The sequence below is a fragment of the Protobothrops mucrosquamatus genome, unplaced genomic scaffold (genome assembly GCF_001527695.2).
Source record: "Protobothrops mucrosquamatus isolate PMUCROS unplaced genomic scaffold, P.Mucros_1.0 scaffold2485, whole genome shotgun sequence".
In the NCBI taxonomy this organism is placed as follows: Eukaryota; Metazoa; Chordata; class Lepidosauria; order Squamata; family Viperidae; genus Protobothrops; species Protobothrops mucrosquamatus.
This window is the reverse complement of record NW_015388553.1, coordinates 120,959-142,384: the sequence shown is the minus strand read 5'-3', so window position 1 is coordinate 142,384 and position 21,426 is coordinate 120,959. Positions and strand designations below refer to the sequence as shown.

The following is a 21,426-nucleotide window of genomic DNA, read 5'->3' as shown; positions in this document are numbered from 1 at the left end:
CCCACAGGTTGAGAACCGCTGTTATAGAGGTTTTCCTTATAGCAGGTTGCTAGAGTAATTTTTAGATTTTTTCCCCATAAACTTTGCCAAATATCCAAATCAATATTGTGCCCAAAATATTTACACCAAATTATCATCGTTTCTTTCACCTGCTCCTCAATCATATCTTGCTCTAATAAATATCGATATAATTTACTTATAGTCTTGCCTTCCCTGCTAAATAAGATTTTATCTAATTCTGAAGAGTCTTGCTTTATGTCCCGTTCCTTTTTGTCTTTATTAAATTTGGATTGAATTTGAATTTACGCCCACCATTCCAGATCAATTCCTTCTTCCTTTAAGGTATTTCTCGCTTTTAATTCTCCTTTCTCATTCAAAATATCTTTATAGGTGACAGCACTCCCACGTTTTATCAAATTTGGATGTGTATACATTTCTAATGTAGACACCCAGTTGCGGATTTTCCTGTAATTATTTCTTTTTATTTTTTTCCAGATATCCAATAATGCTCTCCTAATATAATGCTTCTGGAAGTGTTGCTGGACTAAATGTCTTTCTTCCCACAAAGTAGCATGCCACCCTGTCTGTAGGTCATGACCTTCTAGTGCTAATAATCTTGTATTTTTGAGATGCATCCACTCGCTTAGCCAGACCAACGCCGCTGCCTGATAATACTTTGTCCAGTCTGGTAGGCCAAATCCTCCTCTTTCTCTAGCATCTTGTAATAGTTTTAATCTGATTCTCGGTCGTTTCCCTTGCCATATGAATTTTGAAATAAGTCTATCCAAATTTGTAAAATAATCCTTTTTAAGCCAAATTGGTATACATTGAAATAGAAACAACATTTTCAAAAGAACATTCATTTTAATGGTGGCTATCCTACCCATTAAAGATAACTGTAGTTTCCCCCAATTTCCCAAATCAGACCTAATTTGCACCATTAATTTATCATAATTGTCTTCTTTCAGAGTGATGCATCTCGCTGTCAATTGGATCCCCAAATATCTTATTTTTTTCGTAATCTGCATATTTATCCTTCCCTCCAATTCTGTGGGTCGGCAGGGAATGGGGACTACTGGATCAGCAGACATCCCCAGGGCTGAAGGTTCCACTTCCCCCTCGGTGTCTCTCCAGTTGCGGCTCCAGGAGTTCTAGACAGGATCTGAGGGGCCAACCCCTACTATTCAAGGTTTTAAGTGTTCCCAAGCAGCCCCCACCCCACTCTCCTTCCAGCGACAATCCCAGGCGTTACATTTCCACTCCCTTTTCCTCACAGCCGGCAGAAGGGAGACTTCAGAGAGTAATAGATGAAAGGTGATGGCCATATTCTTATGGTCAGTCCTCTTGGTGAGATCCACATTCAGTCCCTTTGAAGTTTTAATGAAGGAAGTGAGAGCCATAAAACCCCTTTGCTCATCCCCCTTCCCCTTCGTAGTATGACAGAATCCAGAGAGGGCAGAAATGGGGTTTTCCATAGTCGATAACTAGAAATGAAATATAATTGGATTCTGACACCTGGCTGAAAACTATGAAGCCATGGCCACGGTCTTCTCTACTTTCTGAGTCTTCAGTAATCATGGTTAGTTTGATTTTCAGGCTTCTCTGCAGAACCAAGGGAACTAGAAATGTTCATGCTTCAAAGATGAGTTTCGCAAAATATTGTCTGAGCCAGATACCACATCCTTGAATGTTTGGTGGAATGAATGTTATATGAAGCTCTGCCTTTATCCTTAGCTTTCCATTTGTGAGAATTTGATGATTTGATGTTCTTGGATGCATTTTCATTTTTCCATATTTTTTTTCCCTTTTTCTATCTGCCTTGGGTTTCCATCTCCTGGAATCAGAATGAGCTTGATGGAGTCTCTGGTACCTTGGGAAGTGCAGAATCCAAGACAATAAAGCTTGCCAAGGACTTGGCTAGTGTTGAATCCCATCTGCAGGATACTCAGGTACATAGGAAGGGTGGGAGTGAAAGAAGCCCAGCAGCTGGGAGAACTACATTTGTTTGGGAATCAGGATGTAAAAATATATGTACTTTGATTCTTGGTAAATTTTCAGAGAGAGTCTTGGAAGCCAAGAGAAAGAGTGGAGGAGAAAAACATCCACAGGGACTTAAACTTATAGCTTGGGCTTATGAAATAGCAGATACCTGTCTGTGTAGCTATGAGCACATTGAAATCTGCCCATGTGGCACAGCTACTTCAGGAATTGCATCCAAGGAATCCAGTCCTTCTCCAACATTTTTGGCTTCTGAAGGGCCATAAAGGCCTGACTGATTAGGAGGCCATTTTGAGTACAGTGAGGTTTGATCTGTTCCCACAAGGTGGTTCGGGTGTGTGTGTGTGTGTGTGTTATATGTTGGAATTATTTTTTATTATCCCTTGTGGTAGTCTTTAAGCTCCTTACAGCCCATGGGAATTTAGGGGCATAGAAACCTTAGCAAATAAAGAAATACATTTATTTACTTATGTATCAATCATAGAGACTACCCCTCATAGAGTGACACTGAGCAGTGCACAGATAGACATAAAAACATAAAAGCTATATATAAATACCATAATAAAAACAAAAGCAACATGGTCATAAATGTGATTGTGGCCAGTACACTCAATAATAGTAGTTTCTAATTAGTTGTAAAAGAGCTATGCAGAGGTCTGGGTTTAAAATGCAAAATGTGATTTGGAGCCTGCACGCAGCACTTGTGAACCCTTTAAAAGCAACTACTGTATGCATCAGGTTTCAAGTCCCCAGCTGGCTCAAAGAGTTCCCAAGAGATTTGCATGTATCCTCACCCATTCTGCTTTCCAATTCAGGTTTCCATATAGTCCCAGGCTTAACATGGAAACATTATTCAAAGCTTGCTAAAGAGAAGTTATTTTGGAATTTTATAGATGTTCCTGAACTTGCCTGGCTCAGGAATTCTGGGAGTTGAAGTCCACAGGTTGTAAAGGGGCCATAGTTGCCTACTTATGGTCTAGTGCAGGGGTCTTCAAACTTGGCCCTTTTATGACTTGTGGACTTCAACTCCCAGAATTCCTCAGCCAGGCATGCTGGTCTAGTGGTTAAGGCACCAGGCTAGAAAGCAGGAGGCCATAAATTCAAGTCCAATCTTAGCCATGAAAGCCAGCTGGGTGACTTTGGGAAATCACTCTCTCTCAGCCCAACCCAACTCACAGAGTTGTTGTGGGGAAAACAGGAGGAAGGTGTTGGATATGTTCACCACCTTGAATTATTTGTAAAAATAATAGGAGTGGGCTACAGATAGGTAGGTAGGTAGGTAGGTAGGTAGGTAGGGAGAGAGAGAGAGAGAGAGAGAGAGAGAGAGAGAGAGAGAGAGAGAGAGAGAGAGAGAGATCATCTGATTCCTATGAGGAAGATCTCTATAAGATCTCTGACTTACACTTTTTATCCTCCTCTCCCACCTTCCATCCCAGGAATTACTCCAAGAAGAGACGAGGCAGAAGCTGAATCTGAGCTCTCGAGTCCGGCAACTGGAAGAGGAGAAAGGAGCTCTGCTAGAGCAGCTGGAGGAGGAAGAAGCTGCCAAGGCCAACTTCAGTCGCCAGATCCAGAATCTGCAGCAGCAGGTGGGGTAGGATGAAAAAGATATGGCCACAGAAGGAAACACAACCTAAGCAAAACGTCATCAAAGAAAAAAAAAGGTCTATTTAATGAGAAAATATCAAATGATGCATTTTTGTATCAGGTTTTACATATTTGATGTGGCTACTTGATTTAATAAAGCTCCTCCTCCTCCTCCTCCTTCCTGTTTTCTCCTCAATCAGAACTTATTCTTCTTTCCTCAGGGGTTTGATTAGGAAAATATGGTTCCAGGCCCAGTTCTGCCAAATCTCTTTTCCTTACCTCTTGATTAAACACCCTAAGGTTATATTTTTAAACAGTTCTGTGAGGACGTCATATGGAGATACATCATGAAGGTCATGGAGGAGAGGAGCAGACTTTTGTGTTCTGCAATAAGCTTCCATTCCCTCAGCATCTTTTGTAGTAGAGATGGATAGAGTCTGAGTGATTTTTCTTGGCCCTTTTACCAGGTGATAGAGACCAAAAAGAAACTGGAGGAAGATGCTGGAGTAGCAGAATCAATTGAGGAAGCTCGGCACCGGGCAACCAAGGAACTAGAGGCCCTCTCCTTGCGCTACGATGAACGGGTTCAGGCCTGTGACAAGCTGGAGAAAGGGCGGACCCACCTGCAGCAGGAGCTGGATGATGTCACCGTGGCCCTTGACCAACAGTGCCAGGTGGTCTCTGCACTCGAGAAAAAGCAGAAGAAATTTGACCAGGTGAGGCCTTTGTGTCATCTATCAAGTCTTTCCCCAGAACTATGTTTCTTCACTTTACGCATGGTATAGTTGTGTCCTACAATGGTGAGGTCTTGCCTTGAATTCTGATCTTAAATACTTTTGTTTCTCTAAAATAAAAAGTTTGTATCCCCATAAACTGAGCAGTTAACTCCCTTGTAATAGATGTCCTTATCCTCTCAGAGATCTCCATCACAACCATCCTCATACCCAAATTGCCTCTTCAGGCCAGGTGGCCTTGCTGCCTATCTGCTTATTTGATGACATTGTTAAACCTGGGAGAAAAAAATAGCGCCCCCCCCCCCTAATTTGATATGGAAATTTTGGATTCTCTCTTCCCATTTTTCCCCCACCCCCTACCCTTTCACTTATTCTCACACACACTTTCTTCAAGTACAGGAAACCAAGGTTGGTTTACTTGAGTTTGTTTTGTATGATTTTGCCTTTTTATTAGTGCAAACAACACATCAAAAATATTGAACATAGTTACAAAGGGAAGAAAAAACAGTAACACAAAAGCAAATGTAAGAAAAACAATGAAAATATTTCTGTCTGCCCAACCCATTTGTACAGATACAGTAGCCCTCGCTTAACAACCAGTTGCTTAACAACCAAAGTGACGAAGGACTCCAAAAAGTTACTGGCAACTTGTCCTCAAAGTTATGACTGCTGCGCTACCCCACCCCTGCCCCATGGTCATGTGATTAAATCTTGAGGCCTTGCAGCCAACTTGAAGTTATGACTGGTTGCACCATCGTATAGTCATGTGACCGCAATTTTTTACTTTTCTGCCAGTTTCTGTCAATTTTTCTGGCTTCCGATGAAAAACACCCATTTAGAAGAATGGATTTGCTTAGTGACTACATGGTTCACTTAATGGCCATGTGATTCACTTAATGACCATGGTTACTTGCTTTACAACTGTCATAAAAATGGTTGTAAAACCCAGTCAGTTCACATAGTGATCTGCTTAACTACTGCAAGGATTTACAACCCAACTCAATTGTGGACATTAAATGAGGACTGTCTGTACAGACAGTTAATAATTACTTTATTAATAGAACTAGAAAAATATTCCAAATTTGAATGAAATCATTAAGGATAAAATCAATCCAGAGAAAGTTGTAATTTGGTGTTCTAAAGTTTTGCAATGATTAAATTGCAACCGAATAGGAAAACAGCATGAATTTCTTGTGTAGCAACAGTTCATGTGTTCGTACACATATTTTTAGTGAAGAACATGTACTACTAAGCCACGTTTGGGCTTTTGACAGATGTTGGCTGAGGAGAAGCTGATCTCAGCCCGCCATGCTGAGGAGAGGGACCGTGCAGAAGCTGATGCCCGTGAGAAGGAGACCAAGGTGTTGTCCCTGAGCCGTGCCTTGGAAGAGGCTCTAGAAATAAGGGAGGAGCTGGAGAGGCAGAACAAGCAGCTGCGAGCAGAAATGGATGACCTGGTCAGCTCCAAGGATGATTTTGGCAAAAATGTAAGTTTATTTATTTATAGCCAGCTTGGTCTAGCAGTTAAGTGCTGAGGTAGAAACAAGGGACGGAGAGTTCTAGTTCCGCCTTAGGCCTGAAAGCCGGTTGGTTGGCATTGGCCCAATCATCAGGAGACCGAGAGTTCTAGTCCACCTTAGACATGAAACTGGGTGGGTGACTTTGGGCCAGTCATTCTCGCTCAGCCGAACCTGCCTCACAGGGTTGTTGTTGTGGGGAAATTAGGAGGAGGAAGAAGTATCAGGTATGTTTACTGCCTTAAGTTATTTATAAAAATAATAAAGGCGGGATGTAAATAAATAAATTTAATCTGCCTGTCTTCTGATTTCATTAGGGAAGCAGTTCTAGGTGGTTTGGAATTAAAACAGCAAAGCCTTGATGAAATGGGAAAAATGCTCTCCTTCTCTGAATCCTGTTCTGAGGGGAATAGAATAGAATAGAATAGAATAGAATAGAATAGAATAGAATAGAATAGAATAGAATAGAATAGAATAGAATAGAATAGAATAGAATAGAACTGGAAGGGACCTTGGAGGTCTTCTAGTCCAGTCCCCTGCTCAGGCAGGAGAACCTATACCATCTCAGACAAGTGACTCTCCAATCTCTTCTTAAAAACCTCCCGTTATGGAGAGCCCACGATTTCTGGAGGCAAGCTGGTTAGGAAGTTTCTCCTTAATTCCAGGTTGCTTTTCTCTTTGATCAGTTTCCAACCATTGTTTCTTGTCCTGCCCTCTGGTGCTTTGGAGAATAACGTGACCCCCTCAAATACTGGAATACTGCTATCATGTCACCCCTATTTCTTCTTTTCTTTAGACTAGGCAAACCCAAGTCCTGCAGCCGTTCTTCGTATGTTTTAGTCTCCAGGCCTTTGATCATCTTAGTTGCTCTTCTCTGTATTTTTTCCAAAGTCTAAACATCTTTTTTGTAGTATGGTGACCAAAATTGGTTGCAGTATTCCAGGTGTGGTCTCATTAGGGCTCTAGTAATCCAGTTAAATATCCAGTTAAATATTTACTTTAACACTGGTATAATTGGTGCTTCTGAGGAAGACAGGTTTCTGTGGTTGATGGATGGGACATGTTGACGTTGTATAATAGTCGTGAAAGAAGGATTCTCCTAGTACTCTTGACCCTGAAGGAGAATGCTGTCAGTCTTATGAGGTAGACCACAGATGATTCATCTCTTACCAAGGGATTTTTACCTTTTTAGAATTCTGGATATTTAGTAATTCAAGAATATTGTGGTTTCCAGACCATCGGCCTCTGGAGCTAATGGCATTGTGATGGCACCATATGTCAACGTTCTCTTAGGCAACCTACCCACCCCTGTCCCCTATTTCTGTAAAAAATACATGTCGTTCTTCTGTTTCTGACACTTCTGCTTTGGGATCAGGTGCATGAGCTTGAACGCTCCAAGCGGGCCTTGGAACAGCAGGTTCAAGAGATGCGAACCCAGCTGGAGGAAGTGGAAGATGAGCTGCAGGCTGCAGAGGACGGGAAGCTGCGCTTGGAGGTCAATATGCAGGCCTTGAAGGCACAGCACGAGAGGGAGCTGCAGAACCGGGATGATGCCAACGACGACAAGAAGAAACTGCTCAGCAAGCAGGTAGGAAGGAGGAGAGGTGGAGGTGGGTGGCCCCCCAAATCTGATCAGTCTTTGCTGATCTAGATGTGATTTAAGATCAACAAGAGGGATTGGGAACTGCTTCATGCAATTCTGAAAGATTTTGAGAGAAGCGGCGAATAACTTTCCTTGGGGGGAAATTAGAGAAAACTACAAGATTAATTTGGATTTAATATAGAGACATAGCTTCCACAAATTTGGGGACTAAAAGTATTTTTAAGACTTTCTTTTTGAAAAGATATTTGGGAAATTGGTGAAATAAATTTGGACTTAAAAGCTGGAAGATGGATGTTAACGACATCTAGTGGTGAACCTTGGCATTACAATTTATTATGCTTAAAGAAAATTTGGCACGAAGCCCAGACATAGATAAGGCTCTTTGTTGTTCCTGGAAATGTTCACTTTTGCAGACTGCAGCTTGGAAAAGGGGGAAAAAAATCCTTGGGCTGTTTTATCTGTATGAAGGAGACAATAAACCATTCTGAATTGGCCGGCCTGGATTACAAATATTGACTGACTTTTAGTTTCAAGAATTATCAAGAAATATTAAGAAACAGTGGGAAAGTTGCTCCTGGACTATTTCTCTTTGGAAGAAACATGGATAATCAATAAGAAAATGTAAATGGACTTCAGAAAGAAATTCTTTCCATGTTGAAATCAATTCAAGAGACAGTTGTTTTAAATTATGAGGAGACTAAAACTAATTTAAATAACATAAATGAACAACTCTCCAACTTAAACTTACAAGCAAAAAATGTTCAGAAAATAACCATAAAGAATGAACTAGCAACTCAGAAACCAGAAGAAAAAATAGAGGAAACTGATATAAAGATGGAGGTAGGCAACTAAAGAAGAAACCAACAGACAGGTACAGATAAATAAAAATTTGGAAGACCCAGATATAATACCAGAAATGGGAAAGACATTTTACTTTTCAAGACTTCAGAACATATTTGAGGACAAGGAAGAAGAATTGATAGAATGGATGACAGAGCTGTTAGGAGAAATGCTGAAAACTGGGGAACAAGAAACTAAAAGAGAAACTGAAGGAGAAAGAAAATGGAGGCTGTTTAACAAATATAAATGGATTAAGCATTTTTACAAAATTGTCTTTTTTATTCCAAATAATATATACAGTAACAGAGGAAGAAATACTTGGTGATCTAAATGCACTGACTTGCAAAGTTATTTGGCAAAGGAAGAAAGCTAGAGTAAGACTGAAGAAAATAGAGGTCCTGACTAATTAGATAAGGTATTATACCATCTGATGCAGGGGTCCCCAACCCCCGGTCTGTGGACCGGTACCGGGCCATGGCATGCCAGCAACCAGTCTGCACCAACAAGCAAAGCCCCATCCGCGGGATGCTGGCAGCACATAAAACCATGCACCCTCCGGTCCGTGGAAAAACCTCTCTCCACGGAACCGGTCCCTGGTGCCCAAAAGGTTGGGGACCTCTGATGTAATGGATATTTGAATATGATTAAAAAAATAGACCAGTGGTGGCGAACCTATGGCATGCGTGCCAAAGGCGGCACTCAGAGCCCTCTCTGTGGGCACACGCGCCATGCCCCGGAGATGGCAACCGTCCCTCTTCAACCAGCCGCTCGCTAACTCGCCGAGGTCCCACAAGGCCAGATGCATCCCAGCACCTATGCACTCACTGGCCTCTGTGTGCAGCGGCTGATGGTGTCAGGCAGCAGCCGCCCCAGCCCCTGCCTCACTTTGCCCTGTGACAATGGCACCCCCGCCCTGCCTCGCCTTGCCTTGCCTCATCCCTGCCCACCGCCCCACCTGCCAGAGACCCCCTGGATCTCCCCCAACCCTGCCCGGCCCCCACAGGCGTCCCTCCCCACAAGCAACATTGAGGTGATCACACCCACCTTGGCCACACCCACCCAATCTGCCATGACCACCACAGCCTCGCCCACCCAGTGGGCCACGCCCACCTGGCACCTGGCGATAAATAAGTTGGCTTTGGGTTGCAGTTTGGGCACTCGGTCTCTAAAAGGTTTGTCATCACTGGAATAGACAATTGTTAGAAATAAAAGGACCATTATAAATTAGAAGGATGTGATTTGTAACTAGGACAACATAATTTTCTATAAGATGGGAAATATGAAAATACTGAGAGGGTCGGTATAAGGGAAGCTTTTAATTACCCAAATTATGAGAAAAAATGATAAATGATAAAGTTATTTTGAATATTGATGGGAAATTAAAATTGAAAAAAAGAAAAAACAGGATACGGATTGAATAAGGGAACTCTGATTGCAAATACGTTTGAGATATATTTTGGCTAGAGAAGATATCTTAAACTGATATTATTGACACTATGTATAACATTAGAAACATGTGATGAAGATGTTTATATTTAATTGTATAGGTATTAATAGCAGTAAGAATTATATTTGCATAATGTGGAAAAATGTATTATTGGAAGAAGAGAGGTCCAGGGAAATACTGGATGGTGTAGTATTGGATACTTTGTGTGAAAGTTAATATGTACCACTGAATGATAAAGGAACCCAGACACAGAGTTATTTATTAAGTACTTATGATTGTAAAACTTGAAATTAATAAAATATTTATATAAAAAAAGAAGGAAGGAAGGAAAGAGCAGAGGAAGGGAAGGGAAGGGAAGGGAAGGGAAGGAAGGAAGGAAGGAAGGAAGGAAGGAAGGAAGGAAGGAAGGAAGGAAGGAAGGAAGGAAGGAAGGAAGGAAGGAAGGAAGGAAAGTTTTTAATCACCCTTTCCTTCCCATTTGCCCATCTCATGTCTTATATTGACCTTGGTAATTATAATAATTAAAGCGAAACCAAGCTCTAGATCTATGTCTAAATGCAGAGCAACCTGCTGCTCAATCTCAGTTGGCATTTTGATACCAACATCTAATTAAATAACCTTTAGGAGAAAAGAAAATTCTGAGAGGTTTTGGCAAGTTGGTTGAGCAAACAATGGTGATGCCAGCTGGATTTCCCAACTTTGACAAATTTCCAAGTATAAGGACTTCAGCTCCCAGAATTCCACAGCCAGCATACCATTGCTGAGAATTCTGAGAGTTGAAATTCACTCATCTTCAATTTGCCAAGGTTGGGAAACATTGAACAATATTACCTTTATTTGCATTGCCACATATTTTAATGCAGATTTTTTCAACAAGATTCTCAAATTCATTCATTCTTAGCAGGAATGGATATTTTTAACCTACAGTGCAACTCCTTCCTTCTTTTGTTTATGTTCTATTTGAACAAATCTTATCCTTCAGTTGCTGTTTTGCACCTAGGGCAATCATGACTAGTAACTTAGTCCTGCCATCCATTCAGCCCTTTGATTGGACAATTTCTGAGAGATATAATTCCGTCTGCAAAAGACAGAAAAAGAGAGAAAAGCAAGGAGCATTCTTAGTTTTTAATGTTCCTTTTAGGATTGCTTTCAATGCAATCCTAAAGTGATCTTGCTGCTTTATCAAAGTGTATCTTGTTCCTTCTGTGAAGACCTCTGTATCTTTTATTCCATTTCCAAGTTGCAGCCAGATAGTGAAGTCTCAGAGCACGACATAACCTTGACCGCAGAACAAAGCAGTAGCATTCTGCTGACGCTTTCTCCCTTTCAACTCTGCAGGTGCGAGAGTTGGAAGCGGAACTGGATGCCGAGAGAAAGCAAAGGGCCCAAGCGCTTGCTGCCCGGAAGAAGTTGGAGATGGATCTTCAGGAAGCCCAGGCACAACTGGATGCTACTACCAAGGGAAGGGACGAAGCTTTGAAACAGCTGCGCAAGTTGCAGGTATCTTTCGGTGTCAATGTAGGCAACTAGGGAGAGAGATTCTAGGTTTTTTTTAAAGGGCTATTTTATACTGAGTTTTAACTTTCATTGTATAAGAAGTTGTGTTTCTGTTCCAGAGAGCTTCCAGGTAAACATTGGCATGGGGGAAATCTTTAAATAAGTAAAAAGGGAAATGTGGTGGAATGTAGTCTGGATTCCCAGGAGGGAGGGGCCTCATTCCAGAGGACCAAGAGGCTGCGAAGTTTAGATAATTTGGTTGGAAGAAAAAGTGTTCAGACAGCTCCTCCCTGGAAGTTCTCAGTATCTTTAGTGATGCAAGTAGTTGCTTTGCTTTGGCAAAATTTCAGTCTATAAGTGAGGAACAATAAAAGAAACTGCTTAGAAGTAACTCTGCATGTCTTTCTTGGTTTTTGGAGAAGAACATACAGGTAGTCCTCATTTAGCGATCACAATTCAGACAGGTTACTGGTCATTAAGTAAAGCATTTGCTTATGATCTTACTTCAGCTTTGCTTTATAGACCAGTGAAGGTTGTAAATGAGAGGATTGGTCATCAAGTTATTTTTTCATTACTGTTGTTAACTGTGAACAGTTGCTAAATGTGGCAGTTGCTAAACAAAGACTATCTGTACTGTACTATTATTCTAGTTTTATATAGATGTTTATATGTAAGCTTAGATTCAACAGGGTATCAATGTTGTACATAGCCTTTGGCTTAAGGTGCAGCCCCCAAACCGATAACCTTGTGCTACTTTCATTTTTCTCTTAATTCCAGGCCCAGATGAAGGAACTCTGGCGAGAGGTTGAGGAAGCCCGGGCAGCTCGCGAGGAGATTTTTATTCAGTCTCGTGAGAGTGAGAAGAAGCTGAAATATCTGGAGGCAGAACTACTGCAGCTTCAGGAGGTGAGCAGGAGGCTCTGTAATGTGTGGTGCTGAACAGGAATATGAGTCTAGGAGACAGATGTGGACTGCAACTCCCAGAATGTCCCAGAGCAGATATGCACAACATGTATACTAATTTAATCTGAGCCTCCAAAATACATTCCTTAACAAAATAGGACCTCTTAGCTCCTGGTAAGTGTAAGATAGGAATCCCCGCTTTGTTGGCGGAAGGTTCTGAATCGGAAGGCGGTGGGAAATATACCAATTGACAGCAATAGCAATAGCACTTAGACTTATAAACTACAGCTCACTCCATCTTTTGCTACATGTTTTCCATCACTTGTAGGAACTGGCAGCGTCAGATCGAGCCAAGAGGCAGGCCCAACAGGAGCGTGATGACCTGGCAGATGAGCTGGCCAATGGGAACAGTGGCAAGTAAGTGCACAGGAACCTTACTCCCTTATTCCCACCTTCTGAGTTCCATTTTCACCCTTTTGTATGGAACGGATTGTTCATAATTAATCTGGCCTGGATTGATTAACAGCCTCTATTCTATAAGTAGTATTTAACTTATGACCATAATTGGAACTGGAATCATGGTTGTTGAGCAAAGCAGTGGTTAAATAGTAGGCACAGAGGCAGGCAGCTAAGGCTTGTAGTGTGCTTTAGCATGCAGGCAAGGAACACATTAAAATCCTTTTTACTGTATTCTGCACCTTCTCCTGCAGGCTTCCCCATTGACTTTCTGGGAAACCTGGCAGAGAAGATTGCAGTGGTGATCACATGATTGCAGAGCACTTGGTAACTGGTTGTAAGTCTGAACAGGTTACCGAGCACCCAGATCGAGACCACATGACCGCAGTGTGCATGTGTGTGTGCGTGCGTGTGTGTGTGTGTGTGATGTTTTTTGATGGTCGGAAGTGCTTTACAAGCCATAAAGCACCCTTTCCTAGGCTGTTGTTAATTTAAACAATCATTGATTTTAACGGTTGTTCAGCAAGGACTATCTATAGTAATTAATTCTACAACTGCCATAAGGTTTACTACTGACTATTTTTACTGACAGTCTTTCATCCTGTTGTGTTCTCATCTATTTTTGTGACTGCTTTTAAAAATGGTAAAATGCAGTTGTCAGTACCAGGGTCAGTTTGTGTTGGCCAGCCTAGCCAAATGTTCAGCAAGGAAAATATGCTGGTGGAACCACAATTAGAAGCTTGTTATAATGTTGCCATACCGCACAGGAGACAATTAGCGGATAACGCCAATAATAGAGGTCTTTGCTTAATAAGATCATTGAAATGAATATGCCAGGAGAGTTTTAGTCATTAGATGGCCATTTTATCTGACACAGAACCGTGGTGTGCAACGTCTCTTTTGTGCCCGTTGGATTGCAGACAAAGCAATGACTCAAACTAATTGTGTAGAAACAGCCTCAATGCTCGTGAGGATGTCCTCTTAGTTTCCTGCAAGGCACAAAGCCCTAATTCACCACTGTTGTTTTTAATCTCAATTTAAGGTCCACTCTTCTAGATGAAAAACGCCACTTGGAGGCAAGAATTGCACAGCTGGAGGAGGAACTGGATGAAGAGCAAAGCAACATGGAACTCATGAATGACCGCTACCGTAAGCTCAGCATGCAGGTAAGATGGCTGCTTCTAAGCAGGTTGAATGTGGACTGTTAAATTCAGCCAATGCCGAAACCTCCTTCTGATTTCTCTCTCATTCTCTCCTCCTTGCAGGTGGAAACAATCACCACTGAATTGGCGGCGGAGCGCAGCTTCTCTCAGAAGACTGAAAACGCCCGGCAACAGCTGGAGCGCCAGAACAAAGACTTGAGGGCCAAGTTGGGTGAGATGGACTCATCTGTGAAGTCCAAGTACAAGTTGGCCATTGCAACTCTGGAGTCCAAGGTGGCCCAGCTAGAAGAACAGCTGGAACAGGAGTCCAGGTGAGGCGATGACAGTATCACTGCCGGCATTGAATTCTGGGCTCTGAAGATGGCTTGGCAGAACAATTAGAAAGCCATGAGAATAAGATCCGACATCTCAGGGCTCGGTCCTTTGGAGGGCCAAGTTGCCACCCTGAGTAAAGGTGGAAGAGACAGGTTCAGAAGAAGGAAAGGAGGCGAGGAGGTTGTGCAGGAATACAAGCTAATTTGAGGGCTAATCCACATGGAGCTCCGTTTCCATCTGTCCTGTTTGCCATCGTTCGCTCCCTAGAGACTAAAATGGACGTTCTGAAACTTGAGCTGGCCACAAACAAGGAGTGTATATCAGAGGTGGTGGCCCTTTGAGAGCTGAGTGCAATGAAATTTCATTTTGATGCATGCTGATTGGTGTATATTCAAAGTGACAATAAAGTTGTTGTTGTTGTTAGTGGTGGAATCCAGGGTCTACTATGGATGGGCTGTCAATTCAGAGTAGCTGGAGCCATGTCTTGTAAATGGCCAGGACTGTGGCTTTCTATTTTCTTCCTCAGTTTGTGGGAGGGAGTGTTACGTTTTAAAAATATTAAACAATTTAAGCCTATTTTAGGGTTTACACTACCATTATCATGTGTTTCTGTCTCATGATGGTGATCAGGAGGCCTTAGAAAGGAAAACAGGTCCAGAGGCCACATACTAGCCACCCATGCTCTATGTTTTCATTGTATGGTAAAGAATAACACATATGGTGTGTATTTGATCCTCCTCCCATATTGTAGGGCTGTGTTATCTAACCTTGGCAACTTTGGAACTTGTGAACTCCCAGAATTCTCCAGCCAGAATTCCCCAGCCAACCATGCTGGCTGAAGAATTCTGGGAGTTGAAGTCCACAGGTCTTAAAGTTGCCAAGGTTGGACACCCCTGTTGTATTGCATAAGGCAGAGTAAGGAACTGTAGAAATATTCTCATGAGTAGGGGCTGGGAGAACCAGGAGGATGAAGAGTTCATTGGTTGTATTCATACTGTTGAAATAAGCCCATTGAATTTAGTGGAACAGTAAACTAGTTGTGACTCTCTTAAATCCACTTGATTTCTATGGCTCTGCTCTAGATAATGACTGACTATGTGGATTCATCTATTTCTTCTTAAATTGCTCTCTCCTTTCCTAGAGAGAAGATGCTGTCAGGAAAACTTGTGAGGAGGGCAGAGAAGAAACTCAAGGAAGTGCTTCTGCAGGTTGATGAAGAGAGGAGAAATGCTGACCAGTATAAAGATCAGGTATGTTACAGATGTGCTAATCCAGTGGTCTTCAAACTTGGCCCTTTTATGACTTGTGGACTTCAACTCCCAGAATTCCTCAGCCTGGCACTCTGGCTGAGGAATTCTGGGAGTTGAAGTCCACAAGTCATAAAAGGGCCAAGTTTGAAGACCCCTGTGCTAACCCAATATTTTTCAGACTTGACCACTTTAAGATGTGTGGACTTCAAATCCCAGAATTCCACAGCCAGCATCTTAAAAGTGGACATGTTTGAAAAACACTGGGCTAACCTATCCTTATTTTTTCATCCTGGACATTGGGTTCAGGGTTCAGTGATTGGAAAGGATGAAAGAGTAAAAAGGGTAAACTTACTTTTGAAAAGTGCCATACAAATGCCTGTTTTCCTATCTTTTTTTCCCTGATGCCTTACTTTTTAGATATATTGTATATTTTTCTTTTATTTTGCACATTTTAAGCATTAAAATAAACTAACCAAGCTGCGCCATAAAGAAAGCTAAAAATGTACATGTCTTCCTAAGAACTTTTAAAGTAACTTATGCTTTTGGGGGAATCTTTTTTTCATTTTTATAACTTTTGAAGCTAAAATGGTGAGGCCCCTTACTGTTGAACTCGCAGAGAATTATTCTGTAAGTTCCTTCATCTCAGGAGCAGAGATGAAGGCTTCGCTTCTGTGGCTGTTTTTGGCAGGTTGAAAAAGGCCACCTGCGGCTGAAGCAGCTGAAACGTCAGCTGGAGGAGGCGGAAGAAGAGGCCTCGCGGGCCAACGCCAGCCGTCGTCGCATGCAGCGTGAACTTGAGGATGTCACTGAATCAGCAGAATCCATGAATCGCGAAGTCACCAGCCTGCGGAATCGGCTCAGGTGAATGGTGTCATGTGGTCAGGGCTCAGCAGTACAGATGGTCCTCACTTAACAACAGCAAATCGGACTGGAATTTATCTTCTAAAGTGCAGTGTTACATGACTGTGCCACTTAACAACGGAAATTCCAACTTCTGGTTGCCGTTATTTAGCAATAACGGCTTATTGCAGGTCATTAAACAAGGATGTTACCTGGTTACCATTTGCAACCTCCTGCCAGCTTTCCCATTGGTTTGCTTGTAGGAAGCCAGCAAAGAAGGTTGCAAATGGCGATCACATAACTGCAGGGACACTGCGACATGAAAGCTTGAACTGGTCGTAACTACCATTCATTCAGCACCGTTCTAAGTTTGAATGGTCGCTGAATAAGAGAGGGGGGGGGAGGCTCCATTACGGTCACAAGTCAAGGATAACTGTAAGAATCCCTTGCCCAAGGATGATATACAGGTAGTCCTCGAATTATGACCACAATTGGGCCCAAAATATCCCTTGCTAAGCAGTACAGCTTTGCCCCATGGTATGATTTTTCTTGTCTCATTTGTTAAGTGAATCATGCAAAGTTAGTAACATGGTTGTTAAGTGAATCTGGTTTTCCCCATTGACTTCGCTTGTCAGAAAGTCAAAAAACGTGATCACATACAGTAATCCCAGGATACTGTAACCGTCATAAATATGAACCAGTTGCCAAGCATCTGAATTTTGATCACATGACCATGAGGATGCCGCAGTGGTCGTATCGCTTCTTTTGTTGCCGTTATAACTATAAACAGTCGCTAGACCAGGGGTAGGCAACCTTGGCTCTTTTATGACTCATGGACTTCAACTCCCAGAATTCCTGAGCCAGCCATGCTGAGGGGAAAGGGAGAGGTTTCCAAGCTGAGCCATGCTGGCTCAGGAATTCTGGGAGTTGAAGTCCACAAGTCATAAAAGAGCCAAGGTTGCCTACCCCTGCACTAGACGAATAGTTGTAAGTCGACTACTTGTCGTATAATTCTCCTGACTGCAGCCATTTTTAAATCTGATGCTCTGGTGATTCTGCACACCTTCTAATAATTTCCCACAAATGAGAGGCTAATTCTGTAGCCACTTCAGTCCTTACTCTACCCTCAACTTAAAATCAGTCAGTTCTTTATCTAAAGCAGCGGTTCTCAACCTGTGGGTCGAGACCCCTTTGGGGGTCGAACGACCCTTTCACAGGGGTCGCCTAAGACCATTGGAAAACACATATTTCCGATGGTCTTAGGAACCTGTCTCACTTTCAACTCCCCCCTAAAATTCTTTTAAAAAAAAAAAAAATTTTTTTTATTGGTTTTTAAAATAAACAGAAATACAATTATGGCATACAATAATAATAATAATAACAACAAAAACAAACTGAAAAACCTCCTATTACATTATATCTCACTACCATTCTAGTATACCAAAATACATAAGAAATCCCTTTCCCCCCATCCCCCCCCCGGACTTCCCAGAACTAAATACAGGAGTAAATAAACAACCCCCATCTAACTAAAACAATCCAGTTATAATACATACCAATATTAATTTATTTTAACTCCAAAACTCAAAATATAATTATCCATCTTCCCCAGATCCAAGTATCTAAAAATTAAACTTTACCGTTTCTACAAATAAAAAGTTAACTACTAATCTTACTACTATTAATCATCCAAATATCTTAAAACCCATTAAAAACCATCTTTAACTTCCTCTAAAACAATATAAGTCCTTTAAAATAATACAATTATATATCATTAATCATTTAAATTCTTTTTTGATCTCCAGTACATATCTTTTAATCTTACTGCTATTAATCATCCAAATATCTTAAAACCCATTAAAAACCATCTTTAAATTCCTCTAAGACAATATAAGTCCTTTAGGATAATACAATTATATATCATTAATCATTTAAACTCTTTTTGATCTCGAATACATATCTTTTAAGTGAAATTTTCTTTCTTTTTTACAACAAATTTTAATAGTATAACCATCTACTCTCTTCTTTATCAAATACTTCAATCCTTTAAATCTTATTAATTCAAATAATATATATCCAAAAAATCAATTCCAAATCAAAAAATTTTAAGAATATAAAACTTTCAAAACGTTCATATAAGATTAACGTCAAGAAATTCTTCCATAGCCAGTCCTTGCTTCCATTCTTCTTTTCATTGCTGATCAACCTTCAAAGCCAGTGAATCTTCCGCCTTTTTCATTAACAATTTGTAGCGTGTTCGAAATTTCTGCTGATAATAAACCCATGTGATTCCATTATAGCAAGATCTTCTGAAAACACAAGCAGCAACATCTCCAGCTGGTTTTCTCTGACGCACGACCCATTTCTATAAGCTTTTTTTTTCAAAATTTCATCAGGGAAGTACACCAGGACCATGACCGGATCTATTACAGCTTCCTTTCCCAGCTTTTCATGCTTATCCTTTTCATGATACCTTCAAAGCCACTAAATCTTCCACCTTTTTCATTAACAGTTTGTAGCGTGTTCGAAATTTCTGCAAATATGATTCCATTCTAGCAAGATCTTCTAAAAACACAAGCAGCAACATCTCCAGCTGGTTTTCTCTGACGCACGACCCATTTCTATAAGCTTTTTTTTTTTTTCAAAATTTCATCAGGGAGGTACACCAGGACCATAACCGGATCTATTACAGCTTCCTTTCCCAGCTTTTCATGCTTATCATTTTCATGATCTCTACCATATAACATATCATTATAAGTTATTTCCATAATATCTTCTTCAACATCTTCACATAACTTATCCACCCATTGCTCTATACAATCTGGAACTATAAAACTCATTTAGCCAGCAAAAAATGAAGCATGGATTTTTCTTTCTTTCTTTCTTTCTTTCACAATTCCGCAGCCATTTTAAAGCCATTCTTCAAACTTCTTTGAAAAACACTTCAGTAATCCATAAAAATAATAAGTATCACCAACAAATAGACATTGCAAATTCTTTGCAACTAAAACTTTCCAAAAACCGAAAAAAAACCACAATATATCTCTATCCAGTTAGTAACCAGAAGAGAGTGAAAGTAAAAAGCGAAAGTTTTTTATCAGCTCCAAAGAAACGGCAATTCCGCAGCCATTTTCTTCCCACTTTAAGTCCCCACCAAAAAGGAAGATGTTAGTTCAAAATCAAAATTCCACATAAGCCGAAACTACTCCAAACCTCCTGCTTAGTTCCGTCTGCTTGTAATTTAAGTCCAAGTAGCTTTCAGTAGCAGAGGTGGGCGCTGCATCTGGCTTCGCTCCAAAGGAAAGGAGCGAAGGCGTCCTGGGGCGTGGAGAACGTCCAGACTCCGGCTGAGCTCTCACCCCCCAACCCCGATCAGAGAAAAACCGGGGTGAGAGGGAGCTCTAAGCCTATCCGGACTGCTCACCCCCCCCCTTTGCCCGAGGGACGGGGTTCCTAGGCGAGAGACAGCTGTTGCACGCTGTCTCTTCAGGCTTTGACGCGCTCCCAGGCGGGCGGCTAACAAAAGCCGCCATTGGTGCAGCCTAACACCACCGGAAGTCTAAAATTCTTCATTCAGGCAGGCTTCCAGAGTTCGGCCGGCAGGATGCAGTTAACCCCTCCCTCCTGTCCTGCCGCCTCCCACGGCACCGCGCCACTCCGCGTCACGCGCCTCAAGCCTCCGTGGCACAGATCCGCTGGTGTGGTCCCCAATGGCCGCTGACGTGCTCCGCGCCGCTGGCGACCATGCAAGCCCTGGCAATTGCTCCAGCCGAAGAAGTGGGTGGCTGGGAGGCTGCCGCAGTGCCGATCTGCACCCATCAGCTGGCGACCCCCTGAATGTGCGCTTGTCAGCTGGGAGGTCTGGCGATGGAGCCGGCCGGCGTGGAGGGCGATGGGGAGGTGGCGGCTCGGCGGGCGGTTTCCCGCCCGCCGGCGAATGTCGGGCCCACGGGGCTCGACACAGAGTCGACGGTCCAACATAACTTCCCTCCTCGGATAAGAAAGAAGGAATCTCTCCCGCCCGTGTCCATTCCCCCCCCCCTCAAGCGAAAACAGGAGGTTGCAGACAACTAAGTCAGCCGGTGCAGGAAGCCCTAGAATGGCCAGTCCAGGGCGCCTGGTTGCAGTGCTGGATGTCTTTTGCTCCTCCTAGAAGCCGGTGGCAAGAGAAAGAAGTCGTTCAATCTTCAAGCTAGCTACTGGATGCCTATTCACATTTTTTTTCCTTTTTTTTTGAGTACTTGTCTGCCAACCCACCCCATCTGTAAAAGAAAAAGTCTTCCACCCAAGCATAACTTTTAAGGATTTTAAGGATCTTTGAGAGGAAGAGAGGGAGAGAGAAATAGAGAGAGGGAGAGAAAGAGAGAGGGAGAGAGAGAAAGAGAGAGTGACAGGGAGAGAGAGAAAGAGAAAGGGAGAGAGAAAGAGGAGAGGGAGAAAGGGAGAGAGAAAGAAATGGAGATGGAGAGAAAGAGGGAGAGAGAGGGAGAGAGGGAGGAAGAGAAAGAAATAGAGGGAGAGAGGGAGGGAGAGGGAAAGAGAGGGAGAGGGAGGGAGAGAGGGAGAGAAGGGAGAGAGAAAGAAAGGGAGAGAGGGAGAGAGAAAGAAAGAGGGAGAGAGAAATAGGGGGAGAGAGGGAGAGAGAAAGGGAGAGAGGGAGAGAGAGAAAGAAAGAAAGAAAGGGAGACAGAGAGAGGGAGAAAGAAAGAGGGAGAGAGGGAGAGAAATGGGAGAGGGGGAGAGAGAGAAAGAGAAAGGGAGAGAGAAAGAGAGAGAGGGAGAGAGAAAGAAAGAAAGGGAGAGAGGGAGGGAGAGAGAAATAGAGGGAGAGAGAGAGGGAGAGAAAGAGAGAGGGAGGGAGGGAGAGAAAAAGGGAGAGAGAGAGGGAGGAGAAATAGAGGGAGAGAGAGAAAGGAGAGAGAGAAAGGGAGAGAGAAAGAAAGGGGGAGGGAGAGAGGGAGAGAGAAAGAGGGAGAGAGAAAGAAAGAAAGAGGGAGACAGAGAGAGGGAGAGAAAAAGAAAGGGAGAGAGGGAGAGAGAAATGGGGAGAGAGGGAGAGAGAAAGGGAGAGAGAGGGAGAGAGAGAAAGAGGGAGACAGAGAGACAAAATTTCATTTATTTGTAATTAGAAATAAATATTTCACAGTATATAATTACATATAATGCTTTAATTATGTTCAATTTGTAACAATGAAAATACATCCTGCATATCAGATATTTACATTACGATTCATAACAGTAGCAAAATTACAGTTATGAAGTAGCAACGAAAATAA

At 42.3% G+C, this 21,426-nt stretch overlaps 1 protein-coding gene across 5 annotated transcripts in view; it reads left to right on the top strand.

The window, feature by feature from the left end:
* LOC107295783 (myosin-10-like) overlaps positions 1 to 16,175 on the top strand; it is a 53,473-nt gene extending 37,298 nt beyond the window's left edge. For all 5 annotated transcript variants that reach the window (XM_015825110.1, XM_015825109.1, XM_029285912.1 and 2 more), the window contains 12 exons: positions 1,845 to 1,949; positions 3,435 to 3,587; positions 4,053 to 4,301; positions 5,594 to 5,806; positions 7,212 to 7,424; positions 11,065 to 11,226; positions 12,001 to 12,129; positions 12,455 to 12,543; positions 13,625 to 13,748; positions 13,848 to 14,056; positions 15,202 to 15,310; positions 15,999 to 16,175. In XM_015825110.1, the coding sequence (XP_015680596.1) occupies positions 1,845 to 1,949; positions 3,435 to 3,587; positions 4,053 to 4,301; positions 5,594 to 5,806; positions 7,212 to 7,424; positions 11,065 to 11,226; positions 12,001 to 12,129; positions 12,455 to 12,543; positions 13,625 to 13,748; positions 13,848 to 14,056; positions 15,202 to 15,310; positions 15,999 to 16,175 (1,932 nt within the window). The remainder of the gene's footprint in view (positions 1 to 1,844; positions 1,950 to 3,434; positions 3,588 to 4,052; positions 4,302 to 5,593; positions 5,807 to 7,211; positions 7,425 to 11,064; positions 11,227 to 12,000; positions 12,130 to 12,454; positions 12,544 to 13,624; positions 13,749 to 13,847; positions 14,057 to 15,201; positions 15,311 to 15,998) is intronic.
* Positions 16,176 to 21,426: the final 5,251 nt, after the last annotated feature.